The sequence below is a fragment of the Cygnus olor genome, chromosome 9, assembly GCF_009769625.2.
Source record: "Cygnus olor isolate bCygOlo1 chromosome 9, bCygOlo1.pri.v2, whole genome shotgun sequence".
NCBI classification, from domain to species: Eukaryota; Metazoa; Chordata; class Aves; order Anseriformes; family Anatidae; genus Cygnus; species Cygnus olor.
Window position 1 is genome coordinate 9726130 of NC_049177.1, and position 13455 is coordinate 9739584.

Consider the following 13455-nt stretch of genomic DNA (forward strand, 5'->3'; position numbering starts at 1 on the left):
GGTTCAGTTACCAACATCTGTATCCAAAATAGTTTTCTGGTGGGAGTTGCCAGTACCTCCAGTATCTTCTCCTATCACTTTTAGATTTGATGACTTGTACAAGATAGGTAAGGTAATCAGTTCTTCCAGAAAGCTGATGTGGCTTATATATCTTGTTAATATGGCATATCCTCTACTGTTTAAATAGCTTTGGATATGCACAACATTTGGGGCAGAAATAGACCACTGTGGTCTGTAAACTACCTCCTTGCATAGGTCAGGCTGTGGAATTGCACCCATTCCTGTGTTAAGTCAACAGATTCTTCTACAACCCCTTTTTTCTCTAGTAATAATAATCTTAGTTTCATTTAAGTACAAATTAGGGTGGGCCAACCTTAGCAGCTGCAGAGAATCAAAGGGTTGAACCTTACCCTTCCCCCTCAGGTCTCGCTGCAGAGGGTGCTAGTGGTGGCAGGCACCTCGGCTGTTGAGTGGGGAGCAGGAGGGGGCACTGCCTCGAGGCAGAGGCCCCCAGCACCACCCCACAGAGCCAGCCTGCTCCTCAGATGTGCTTTCTCCCCGAGAAGGAGGCTGACGGCAGGGCAACTGACTGCACAGCTTAATCAGCTGCTTCCCAGCACATTCAGCATGGATTAGATTTTGCTTTGCTTACTTCTCAACTCCCCGGAATTTTATCACACGGTTATTTTAATTACATAATTATTATGCAATATAGATAATCTCTATGCTCCTTAGTCCTCCCAGTGGTTCTAGTTAAGAAGAATTGTTATGTGCCTGCTTTAATCTTGCATGAACTAAGGCTGCTGTTGAACAGATTGGTCCCACCTTCTCTCACACCTACAGCTGTTGTTTTTTTACACCTTTCTTGTGTGTTTTGTAGTCACACCAAGAAATAAATCTAATTAGAACGTGACAGTTTGATGGATTTTTTTTCAGCTGGATCAGCTCCCTGATTCAGCTCATCTCTGGCAGCAACTCAGACTTAGTCTTGATTGAAGTGACTGTATAACCATGACAGTAGCTACCTTCTATGGGAGGAATTGTTTTACATGTATGTCTTGTTACTCGAGCTCAAAAATTAAAGCCTGCTGTGTCTAACTGGATCATACCAGAAGTCCAATATCCTGTCTCTGACAAAGGCAGATAAGCAAGAGGGTAGATAAGAAGGTAAAATATAGTTCAGGAGTTCTCCCTACCTCTGTCTGTTTGTATCTCAGGGTGAATATGGTTTCTGTATAAACAGTAGCCTTTAATGGCTTTCTTTTTCCTGAATTTGTCTGTTCTCCCTACTAGAAGTCCTCTTCAATGGATAGTGTGTCTGCATCTACCTTGGCTATTTCAATAAAGGTCTTTGCTGAAGGTGTAATAGTATACACACATGATATAAAGTATCATCCATATTTTTTATGTTGAAGGCATTTTTTAGTTTAATTATCCTCTGTTGAATTCTAACAGTGCTGTATTCTCTGACTTGAAGGATGAATAATGACCTTGGGTTTCACTAAGCTGTCTCAGAAACTCCTCAGGAGTTTTAAGTACACATTCTGTAAAGCTTACAGGATAAAATAACTGCAAGTATTATTGTAATTTGAAATAGTATTTAGTTTTGATATTGCTAGATAGATTTCTTCTGCAGCCTAATCTTGCTTTGCTTTTGGTTATATGCTACTGGATTAAAAGGAAGAATCAAAACTAGGTATGCGTTCTCATGATTGATATACTAGCAACAATTTAGCCACCAGATAAAACATGAATTAATTAAAGGGGCTTCCCTTAATACCAAATGAGTTTTTCTGTTGCTTCTCCCTTGTGTAATTCACAATTGATGATTTCACTGCTAAGGTATGCTGCTTGTATGCCAGTGGTGCAGCATGTGAAGACATTTATGCCTGAAAATACCCATTACGGTTAAAGCCAGAGAAGATTTTACTATCCAAAATAGAATCATTTTTTGAATTATCTGGGGTGATCCATGAACTCTTTCCAAATTAGGCTAGCAAAAGAATTTGAAGTATGGCGTTTAATAAATCGATGGGTCTCTTATTGGTATAACTGATTTTGTTTCTGCACTCCCTAAGGATTTTCAAAGCTCGTGCACAGTGTATATAACTGTTTTTTATGCTTTGTAGCCTCTCAGAACCATTCATGCCTGTGATTGGCTCAAGTTAAGCAGACACAACCCTTAAGAAATTGTGTAGTATGTAAATTGTGAGAGATCAGCAGCTAACACCAAATCTGTACCATTGTAGGAAATTGACTTGGTATGAGGCCTTAGCATATTCCACATCTTTTCTGAGGACTTGGGTGAGGAAGTGCAGTTCTAAGTACTGCAGATGCGCTGCAACAAGAGTACTTCTCCTCAGTAGTTCTTACAATCTTAATCCATCTGCAAGGATAATTTTTCCAGTACGTTTTATGCACATAAGACTAATGCCATTTAAATCATGCCATTGTAGCACTCCGAGAACTAAATATTTTTATCTTTCCAAAGTGAGTTTTTTTCACCCAAATGTTTCCATGTAATGTGTTACAGTGATTTCCCTGCATAATGATAGTTCATACCCATTGTACTGCACAGAGGTAAGTTTTTTTGTGAAATGCTAAACACAAATAGGTCTGTATGGAGAGCATGGATTTCTTAGTTTTATTGGGAATAAGTTATTTTAAGATTTTATTCCTTCCCACTCTGTGCTTCAGGAAAAAAAGAAAAAGCTATATAGATAGACACTGCATTAAGCAGATTTTCTTTTCTCTGCTTATGAAAAAGAGAAACAAGAAACAGGTACTGTTACATTAAAGTAAGATTTACAATAAAGAATCATTTTCAGAAAATGCTCACTAGGAGTTAGCAAAGCATGAACTCTCATAATTTAAAATGACCATCTTTAGAGGAAAAAGGATAAATTGCAGCTTTTCAATCTACAGTTCTGTTTTATTAACCTTATATTAGTTTTTTCAGTGGGTGTATATTATACTTGCTGTCTGCAATTTGGAATTCTACCAGTCATCTTGAGGTATAATGCAGAACGTGAAATTGCGTATCCTTGTACACGCTAGGGACTACCTTCTCCCCAGTAACTGTCTGTGTGATTACCTCAGTCTTCACAAAATTTGACCTTAAAAGATTTGTGTTATTAAAAAAAACACAAAACCCTGCGTAAATGAACTTAAAGAATTTTACACAGAGCATTACAAGTCTTTTGCTACTCCCATTTCTTACCTTATGTTCTTATTTTCACTGTTCTCTAAGTTATTCTCACCACCTGTTAAAGCACGTTTTTTAGCTTTTATCTTCTCTTCAGGGTGCTCTTTATACAGATAGTGGAAATTTTTTATTTCCCTGTGCTTTCCTTTCTTGTTTCAGTAAGCTTCAAATTTCATATTGGCAGAAGACATTAGTATGCCTTATATACTTTTATTTTGATTTTTTTTGGTAACTTTTATATAAACACACTGTGCGCCTGTCCCAGTCATTTTTTGTCTGTTGTTTTCACTGTAAGTGAAGCATGTTCATGATCAGTTGTATGAAACGGCAAATTATTTAAATGTTCCTTAGCCTCGATTTGACTTAGTTTACAGTTGACTCAGATCTTACACTTCAACATATAGTGTCATTTGTTTTTACTTTGTTTTAGTAGCACTGCTGCCAAATTGTTACTTAATTTAAATTGTGAAATAGCTTTATGAAATGAACTTTCATTAATATTTAGCGAGACTGTGCTAATTTACATGAGCTGGCAAAGTATCATCTGCAGTTAGTCCCTGTGGTTCCTCCAGCACTGTAGTAATGTTCTCGCACTGAAGGAATATGAAATGGATTCATAGCTGAAAAGCCTCCAGGAGGTAATAAGATAACTAGTTTCATTATTTCATTCATTGCATCAGACTTCTGCTTTTACTGGCAATTCAGGCTGCTATTTCTCTTCAATACTAAAAAAAAATCTGATTTATCTTTTAGCAGACTTGAGATGTGAAGGTCAGTATATCTGTAAAGTTTCCATGGTTGGTTTTAAGCTGTTTATTCAGACTGTGGATCTATTTTGCTACTTCCTTAACTTTGTTTAAGCTTCTCATTTCTTGCCTATTAGGCATGTTAGATTTTGTCTTCCAACTGTGCTACATGGTAGTTTTTGAAGTAGAGTCATTGCAGAGTAAATTTCTGCGAGATTCTCTTGAAAGCTGTTATGGGCTTTTGAAAATCTCTGTGCTGACTACGTATTTGTACTATCTGTCATTTGCAGAAGATCTTGATTTTTCACTTAATTCTCATAAGAATAGAAGCATTTTTCAAATTTGAAAAAATAATGTCATTTATGTAGAATGTAGTTGTACGGGCTTGTCACAATGACTGACTAAGAGATGTGGTGCATCTCTGTATATATATGTATATCTATAGCTTATATAGATGTACATGCATGTATATATGTATGTGCGTCCATATATATATGTAGCTGCTTTCTTTTTTCTTTTCCAAGCAGGGAGTGAGAGGGAGTCGTGGGTGTTACTGGAGTAATTTTCATCTCTGTAATCGAGCTAGATAGTTTTTGACTTTTCTTAAAATTTAGTTACAGTACTCCTTGCCTTACTTCAAGCTGGTAATGACGATGAGAACCTCATGTAATTTCTCATTTGTTGTACTTCATAACCTTGTCGGGGCCCTTCCCCTGTGCACACTCACTGAATTTGGTAAATCCTGAAAGTGCTGGTTTCCTGCACCTGGGCAGAATACTGCAGCACGTGCTTCCTAGGAATGCTGAATTTATCACCTCTGTCATGCAGAGCATGTGAGGTGCCTATTTCCATATGATAGATCCATGCTCCCTACTGCATCTGAAGGTAGAAACATCTGGCAGCAGATGGGCACCACCAGAACAACTTGTGCAATCGAAGCGTGCCATCTTCCAGAAGCATTTTGCAGCAGTAGGCGAGAAGCCTCTCATTGGGATTAATTCTTCCGGATGGAGCTGGCTTGTAGCTCTCTCCTTTCCAAAGGTCCTTCCCTCCTCCTGTCACTACATGTGCTCCATGTCATTACAGTGTCCATCCTGCATTTGGGACAGATGACAGGGAGGGGCCAGGGCAGGATGGTGACCAAATGTGGGCCACTGCTGGGAGAATTATTAAGGGAGTTTGCTGCTTGCTTGTGCCTGAGAAGCTCTTGAACATGGGGTGACTGGAAGGAGGGTGCTCACAAGATGAAATCACCTGGAAGGGTTTGTAGTAACCTGTGGGCTGTTGGCTAGATATCCTTGTTTTTAACAGGAGTCTTTTCCTCTATGCAAGTTTATGCAAAATTGTCCTTTTCTGGCAATGATTCCTCGCTGCACCCTTTGCTCTACTGTTGCCTGCCTGATTTCTTTTTCTCTCGTATTCAGCCTTTTTCCTGGTTTTTGGATTACGGCTGGATTTTTGGTTCAGTTGATATTTGTCTCTATTTTTGGTCTGATGTCTATCTTTTTATTTTTTCATCCTAATGTTTTCAGTTTTTATAGCTCTTTTCTGTTGCATCAAAAGTTAACAGTTTGATTAAGTTCCAACTGTTGTAGCATATGTAGTCTGGCTTCATTATCTCCTGTTGCCTTAAACTGTAATCTCTTTTAAAAAAATTACCAACAGGCATGCCAAATGTGCATGAGAGGTTGAATTCTGTAGAAGTGTGGGTGTTACTTTGATTTAGATACACTGAAAATCCACCCCACCCCACCCCCCCCCCTCGTGTTTAGGGGTTAGCAAATGGGATTTGTGTGGCTGGGTGGTGATGCCCACAGGTTGGGTGCCTCTGTGCCTTGTCACCCTCATCCCCCCTGAGATGCAGTGGATTCTACCTGGTGTAATCATGAGCAGGTTTAGGCAGGAGTTACCTTACCTCACAGTGCAGACGTGCTCTGCACAGATGAAGTACGCTGTCAACTCCACTGAATATTGGCTATATATGTGCATGTATGTATAGCGCCCATAGACCGTTCAGTACAAAGGGAGCGACTGGCTGGCTGTGACTATGTGGGCTATGCGTGTAAAGCTAGGTGAGATGAATCGTACCCAAATATTAAAAATGTTAGCTAAAACTTTCTGTCAATCCTCTATTAGGTGCAGACAATACAGGAGGCAGTCTTTGCCTGCTGTCCCTGCTCCAAACCTTCACTCTGGTTTTGCTGTTTTTATCTACTGCTGGTGCTAAACACTCTGCAGTGCCTCAGGTCTCGTCCGTGAGTCTTGAGATCAGCTGCTTGACTTCGTTCTTCTGTGAATTGCATCGGGGTTCTGGCTTGAAAAAACAAGTACTGTACTAGGCGGGATGGAGTGGACGCTTCTTGCTCAAGGACATAGCATGTCCCTCACAAATTCTTTGTATATAAAGAGACCGAAAAATAGCAGAAGGTAGATGAGCTGAACTAATGTTCTGGTTTTGAGGTAGTACTGCAGAAAGCAATTAAATAACTGTTTAAAAGAAGAATCAAAATGGAAAGATCTTCGTACAGGTCTTCCCTCTGATCCTCCTCTTTTAAATCCAGATGGGTTCATTGACATAATTTATAGCACAGACCAGAATCATTTGCAGTGCTGTAGCTGAAGGGGCAGAATGTTGTAGCAAGAAACAGGAGCAAAACTGAATTTGGAAAGGAATCTCTCAGGCTAGCCTTACTTCTACAAGGAGTGCTTTATGTGAAACATCTATAGGTAGAGCACAGACACCGGCTGAGAACTAGTTACTAAAAACAGAACTAGTTACTAGAAAAAACATTTGAGATTTTCCAGGCTTGAAGAATATAATAAACTTATTTAGAAATTATTAGAAATTTAGAAATTATTAGATTAGATTATTATTAAATTTTATTTAGAAATTATTAGAAAATGTTAAGAGATGTGTGACAAGGATGAACAAAGATAAGAACGTGAAAGTATTTCTGTGCAAGCCACGACGGCACAGAGTAGAATTCTTCTGCCTGAGAGGTGCGAAGTGGAGAATATGCTGGAAACATGGAAAATGGAAATAGGTGCTGGAGGTTTGTGTTCTCTTCTTCCTTAAGAATTAGGTAGCATCAGATAGAACTAGCTATTGGCAAGTTTAAAACAAAAGTTGCACTTTTTTAAAGTGAGTACTTAACCCTTGAGACATACTGCTACAAGATGCTGTAAATGGTAACATTTTCTGGCTCACAGACACATTCATGAAAGGAAATATAACGTCTCTTGAACCATATTCACGCTCAGGAAGCTTCTGAGCTGCAAATTAAGAGTCTGGGAGAGTAACTGGGAAGTATTGGTATATTCTTGCCCTATTACGTTTTTCCCTACATGAAGCTCTGTGGGGCGGGACAACCTGTGGTCTGGCCCAGCACAGCTGCTGGTTTTTAGAGTGAAAAAATTTGCTGCTGGCAATTGTATGTTGCTCTGATATCTACACTAATAAAGCTGTTCAAACAAATGTTTTAAGTTGTCAGTATACCAGCAGGCTGGTCATTAAGCTTTGTCAATATTTATTTTAGTAAATAATTTTTACATTTGGTTAAGTTTGGTTTTATGTGCTGTGGTGAATTCTATGAATGATTGATACTGACAGGAAGAGGGCTAAATTCGTGATGAAAAAATAGCGAAGCATTCTGGATAGTCAGTTTTGTGCTACTGCTTTATGTTTTCTCAACAAGATTAATTTGAGGCCAAGACTTTCTTTTTGATTTCTTCTAAGTAGCAGATGGACAGTGTTTTGTAACGTTTCTTCTCCTACTGTGCATGCGAGTGTATTTGTAGACAAAACCTCTAAAAACTTATTTTTTTTTGGTACTTTGAATGTGTAGAGACTCATGCTGGTTGTTGAACAACATGAGAATGCTGATAGTCTCATCCTGACTTGGGTTAGGAACAAGTATAGTGACCTGTGTTAAAGATGGAGCGTGTTGGCTCATTTCACAGAGGCTGTCGTTCCTAGTATGTACAAAACTGTTTTCTCTCTGCTTCCCTCTTCCAAACACTTGCTGAGGTCCTACTGGCAATCGGGAGATTTCATTTGGATAAGCTGGGAACTGCAGAGGGATGTTTCCAGAAGCTATCCTTATGTCTGCCAGTTCAGAAAGAGGCAAAATTTTTCCAAGAGGTTGAATTATTTGAATTCTGACGTTCCTATTCATTCTTTTTCCAGCTTGCTTGAGAAGCTGATTGAGGGGGATTAGGATTTTTAAATTTAATTTTATAGAAATGCATTATAAACCTGAACTCCCAAAAATCAAATAATCCATTTGCAAGGTGTGTTCCAATAGTATAGTCAGGCTAATCAAGCTTCTCTTAATGAATGCTATCACATACATGGAATGGTAAAGATTTTTTTTTCTCCAAATAAAATAAGTAAAATATATTATTTGGTTACATTAAATATGTACAATTCATTACCTTTATTGTGTATGTAATTGAGGAGGTCCAAATAGAGAGGTTTACTAATGTTGTACGTTAGTGACATGGAAGGAGGTCATACTTGTATTCCTTAAGTGTGAATCGGGCTGAAGAGGGACCTCATCAAACCGTCTTGCTCTTCTAGAACAGTTCTTAAAGCACTTCCACAGTTACTTTGCTTGCTTTGTCCTCATTGCTCCATTGTACTTACATCAGGAGTTTTAAAAATCCTGGGTCCCCCCGGCGCTGACGGGGTTCAATAGTCAGAATGTGCCTGTATGGGAAGCAGCTACAGGCTTTGCCATTCACTGTGTGGCTCCACATTCCTTTCGGCTGATGTACATCTGCCATTAACTCTTTCCAATGCTGTGACGTGATTGCACTTTTATGTTGACAGGCAAAATTCATTTAGTGCCATTTCTCATCATGCCACTGAAGCATGTACTGTGTCGCCAGAGATTAATACATGACAAATGACAAACCTTGACACCTGTCTGCTTTCTGTCCTCCTCCCTGCTATCCTTCATAATAATCACTGCATGCTACGCCTGCTTATCAGTGATTATAAAAATATCTCCTGACTATATATAGTTCTGAGTGCAGTTTGAAACCGACTCCACTTCATATACAGTGATTCAGGTGAATTATTGACTCCCAAACACTGTAAGACCAATTTCTATGTTTTGTATTCACAAAATAGTCTTCATTGCATTCTGTCTTCCTGAACTATGTACAGTGTTTATGAATGATTGATATACTGCTTAGACCTTTAGAAATACTGAGATGTGCATTATGCATTGTAAATTCAGTTTTTATCCCAAAATGTTTCTATTCATTAGTTTTCTGGGAGTGTATGTTGGTCATTCTGTATGGAATTACAGTATTTGTTTTTTCAACACAACTGTGAAACTGTATAAATACTGTGAGTTTTGAGAAATTAAAGTGATTTGAATTTGAATCTGTGTTTATACGATTACAATACCAGAAAACAATGCATATAGTTCTGTTCTCTAACAGTATTTGTTCTGTCTCCACCTTAAAAGAAGGTGTATAGATTTCTGCATTTGCACACACAAGTTATGCAAAATAAATTCTCAGCTATAAAATTATATTCTGAAAAGAATAGTGATTGCCTTATAATAAAACACTTTTTAAGAGTGTCTGATAAGTATTCTTTTTTTCTTGACAGTCTGTGGTGGACGACTGGATTGAATCATATAAACAAGACAGGGACATAGCACTTCTGGATTTAATCAACTTCTTTATCCAGTGTTCAGGATGTCGAGGTACAGAACGTTGGATACAAGTTGTATAGAATAAATCTGACAGTCATACAAACGTGCGTTAGTGCAAATGCTGGTAAAGATGTGGGAGGCACATGGATTGGTACTCCTCATATGCATGGTTGGTATAGAAATATTGTCTGCATTCAGGAATAATTTTATTTAAAGCTTGTTTGTCAAGGGCATACCCTTTCTTTTTCTCACTTTCCTGCCATCATCCTAAAGTGTACAAATCCTCCCAGAGATACTCTACTCGTCAGCAAAAGGAGACCAAAGATCTGTTAATCAAGGTAGGCGTATCTTTACTTCCCCTTTCTCTTTCTTCCCAAATATTTTCTTATTACGAGGATTAGTAGGTGTAGCTATGCTTCAACTGCTTTTTTATTCCTCTCTCTCTAGGAAAACAAGATTTTTTTCATCTGAAGAGGAGGGAGTCAAGCTTCAGTTGCCTTCAATTAGCAAGAGAAGATTTTTTTGGATAAAGCACCAATCTTACTTCTTCCTCTGCAATACTTTATCAAGTCAGCAGCGTGGATAGTCTTTTATACCCTATTTAATCAGCCTCCGTTACCTGGAATGGGCACTATTTCTAGCATTCCTTTGCCACATTGTGCTTTCTAACGAGTTTTTCATGTGTTGTTTTTTTACAGTTAACCTTGAAAACAGAGAGAAACAAAGCTCTACTCCCTCTGTAGCATCCAGAACCAAACTGTTGTTTGTTTCCTGATGCTTCCTATAATTTGCTTTGAGTATAATTGAAAATAACCTATAATTCAAAAATGCTTTTTCCCCATTTCGTAACTGACGTGCAAATACATCGTTAGACCATCAAATGATTTGGGTACAAGTCCCTTTTCTTCTTTCTTAACTATAAGGAGAAGTCCCAAGTACAGTTAAAAGCATCAGAGAAAAAGAAATATAAGCCATCAGTAGTAGCTTCAGCAAGCCTTTTTTTGTAGCTTAGGGAAAGAAACTTATTTTATGGATTATAGGAAAGACTGGAGCTGTGGAAGCATTCTGTGAAAGGGCTAAAGCTTAGGGTTTAGGTTATCAACCTCTGTCAATGTTCACACAGATTACCTAAAATATTTTTCAGACTTGTTTTGCAGCTTGGGTGAAGATGGTTGCATTCTGTTCGCCCTTTTTTAACACTTTTAAAGGTGTACTTTAAAAAAAAAAAGAAACGTCTTTTCAAGAATTTGGGCAGCATTAAACCAAAGGGGATCCATGGCCATATGTTTTTATTCTTAATGGAAGCCTTTGGTGTAGTCATGTCATAAGTATATCTTCATTCCCTTGCTGTTCTCCTGTACTTTCTACTTCCTTTCTTTCTCCTTGTTGGAGAAAGCAGCAGTCTTAAAATCTCAGAAGAATCGTATTTTTTAACTTCGTTTCTGGTTGACACAGGCTGAATGCCAACTGTCAACCATATGCTATTGGAGCCATTGCTTCCCAGAAAAGCTTTCCATTATTGGCTGCAAAGCACAGCATTTTAAGTGGCTGATGTCGTTTACTTTTTTTCTTGGTGGTAGTTTTATGTTTTGTTGTGGTTTTTGTTTGTTTGTTTGTTTCATTTTTTAATAGTAACTTTCTATCTGTTTTCAGTATTTTGTTTTGCACCCACAGGAGTATCTCTCTGCTGAGCTCATGTTAGTGGTCCTCCGATTCTAAACAGCAATGATAGGAAAAAGAAAGCAAAAATGACTTGTCCCTTGACTTTACAGTGTGTTTTGAGGGATTTATTTCTGTGATGGAATTTTTGCAGTGAGTATGGTCACAGCTGTAAACAGGGTTAAAATCCTGGCAAACAGCTCTGTTCTTTCCTGTTCTCAGTTGCGGCTTTTCCCCTTCCCATTCTAGTAAACATGCATGCTCACTAGAATAAGTAAAAGCTTTTTCAGAAGAGAGTGGATAGGGTGAAATGCATAATAAGCTATCCTTAATTAAAATGAGGTATGGAAATTTGGGGATTTCCTCTGTTTTGTGAGGAAGACCAAAGTTTATTTTTCATGGCAAGAATATATGCTCTAATATATCACAGATAAAATTCCTCAGGGAACTTTGAAAGTGATGCTAGGTTTGATAAATCTAGTGCTTTGATAGTGCTTAAAAGCATTTGATATCTAAATCTATGTAAAATGCACTTAGCTTGACATTTCTTGCAACAGTTGTAAAATGGTGAAGAGCCTGTGCCTATTTTCTGACTTCAATTAGATATTTTAGGCACAAAACTTAATAGCTTTACTTAGCAATAGTATTGACCCTGACAAAGATATCTTTATATTTAGAGAAATACAGATCTTTATGTATTTATCCCATTCTATTGGGCAGCGCATACACTTGAATGAACCTCTTAGCATCCTCTGGTTTTGCTTAGAGATCTTCCTGAAATTAGAAGTGATCTGTTGTAAATATAAATAAGCAGGCATGTTACATAAAGTATTTTAAAATGGAAAAATTATGTATTTTGCAGGCTAACGTACAAGAACTGTGCAACTTTGAATAAATATTAACCAGATATTCAAGCATCTGTCTGTCCTTTGTCAGCTCTTCCGAGTATTTAATTAGTTACTCTCTATGTAATGTGTTCTGGTTCATACAATGACAATTAAAACACGAAAGATTTATTTTTAGTATGACTTCAGTTATCTTTCTTGTATTCTAAGGATCATTTAGTATAAATAAGAAGGTTGTACTATTGAACTACCAAAAGCATCTCGTTCAATATCTGGATTTTCACTGGGGTTAAAATCACTTTTTATGCCATCTTTCCACTAGTTTTCGCACTCGATCTGTAAGTTTGTTGCCTTTACTGATTTTGATTACCAAAAAAAAAAAAAGTGAAAAGAGTTAAATTTTCCTTTATCCTGTCTTTTTTTGTTCTTTAAGAATATCTGCCTTTCACAGTTTATTGTAATTTTCTTTGTGATGTAACATGGTGTTTCTGTGAGAGAATGGCTGACAAGGGTTGGTAAACTGACTAAAAATAAATTATGTTTTGTTTGTTTTGTACCATTTTAAAATGCATTGCATTTTCTAGAAGGAGGATCTTGTATTACATGGTACCTTAGAAAGGTTAAAAAGTTAGTGTTCAGTTTTAAAATAGCTTTTATTTTTGGAAAAAGAGCAAATAAATGCTGTTTACCATCGCAGGAAAAAGGTTTGTTTGTTTAGTAGGAGGTATTTTTCAGAGTATTCACAATCCATAAAGAAGGTGTTATTGTATTTGCAGCCTTCTTTGTCTGCCAGAAAATAAATTTAGGGTTTTGTATTTTTAGTGAACAGGGAACTTTCTTGAATTTAGGCTGTCATAATGATAAATGGATTTTTTAATTAACTTTCACGTGGCTGGAAGGAGAAAGTGTATCCATACGACTGAGTTTTCCATTTCAAATTTTGTAGCTTGGTTTGTAGCAGTGCGGATACAGGCATCCTCCTCTCTTGCAGACAATTTGCTGATCAGTGTTCAGTTTTCTGTGATTTTTTTTGGCACTCTATTCCATTGCTTTCTTATTTGAAGGATTTTTTTTTTGAATACTTGCATAAAGCACAGCGTAGTGTGTTTAGATCTCTGAGCTAGTTGCAAGCAAGCTGAAATGTCTAATCAGCAATATGCATGCGCAGGTCCCAGAAGCATTATAACTGTGTCAGTATGATGCTGCATCTGGGCTAATTAGCTGTGCCTCTCAGCCTGAGTAATTAGCTCAGGTATCATGCTCTGCTGCTATGACAACCAGGCTGTTTCCATTTCTGGAACTCCATGCATTTAGAGCTGCTTTGGGGATCT

The 13455-nt window shown here is 37.6% G+C and overlaps 1 protein-coding gene across 10 annotated transcripts in view; it reads left to right on the forward strand.

The window, feature by feature from the left end:
* The window catches only part of STAG1 (stromal antigen 1), a 183452-nt gene that overhangs the window by 59059 nt on the left and 110938 nt on the right, over positions 1–13455 (forward strand). For all 10 annotated transcript variants that reach the window (XM_040566489.1, XM_040566487.1, XM_040566485.1 and 7 more), the window contains one exon: positions 9575–9671. In XM_040566489.1, coding sequence (XP_040422423.1) covers positions 9575–9671 — 97 coding nt within the window. The remainder of the gene's footprint in view (positions 1–9574; positions 9672–13455) is intronic.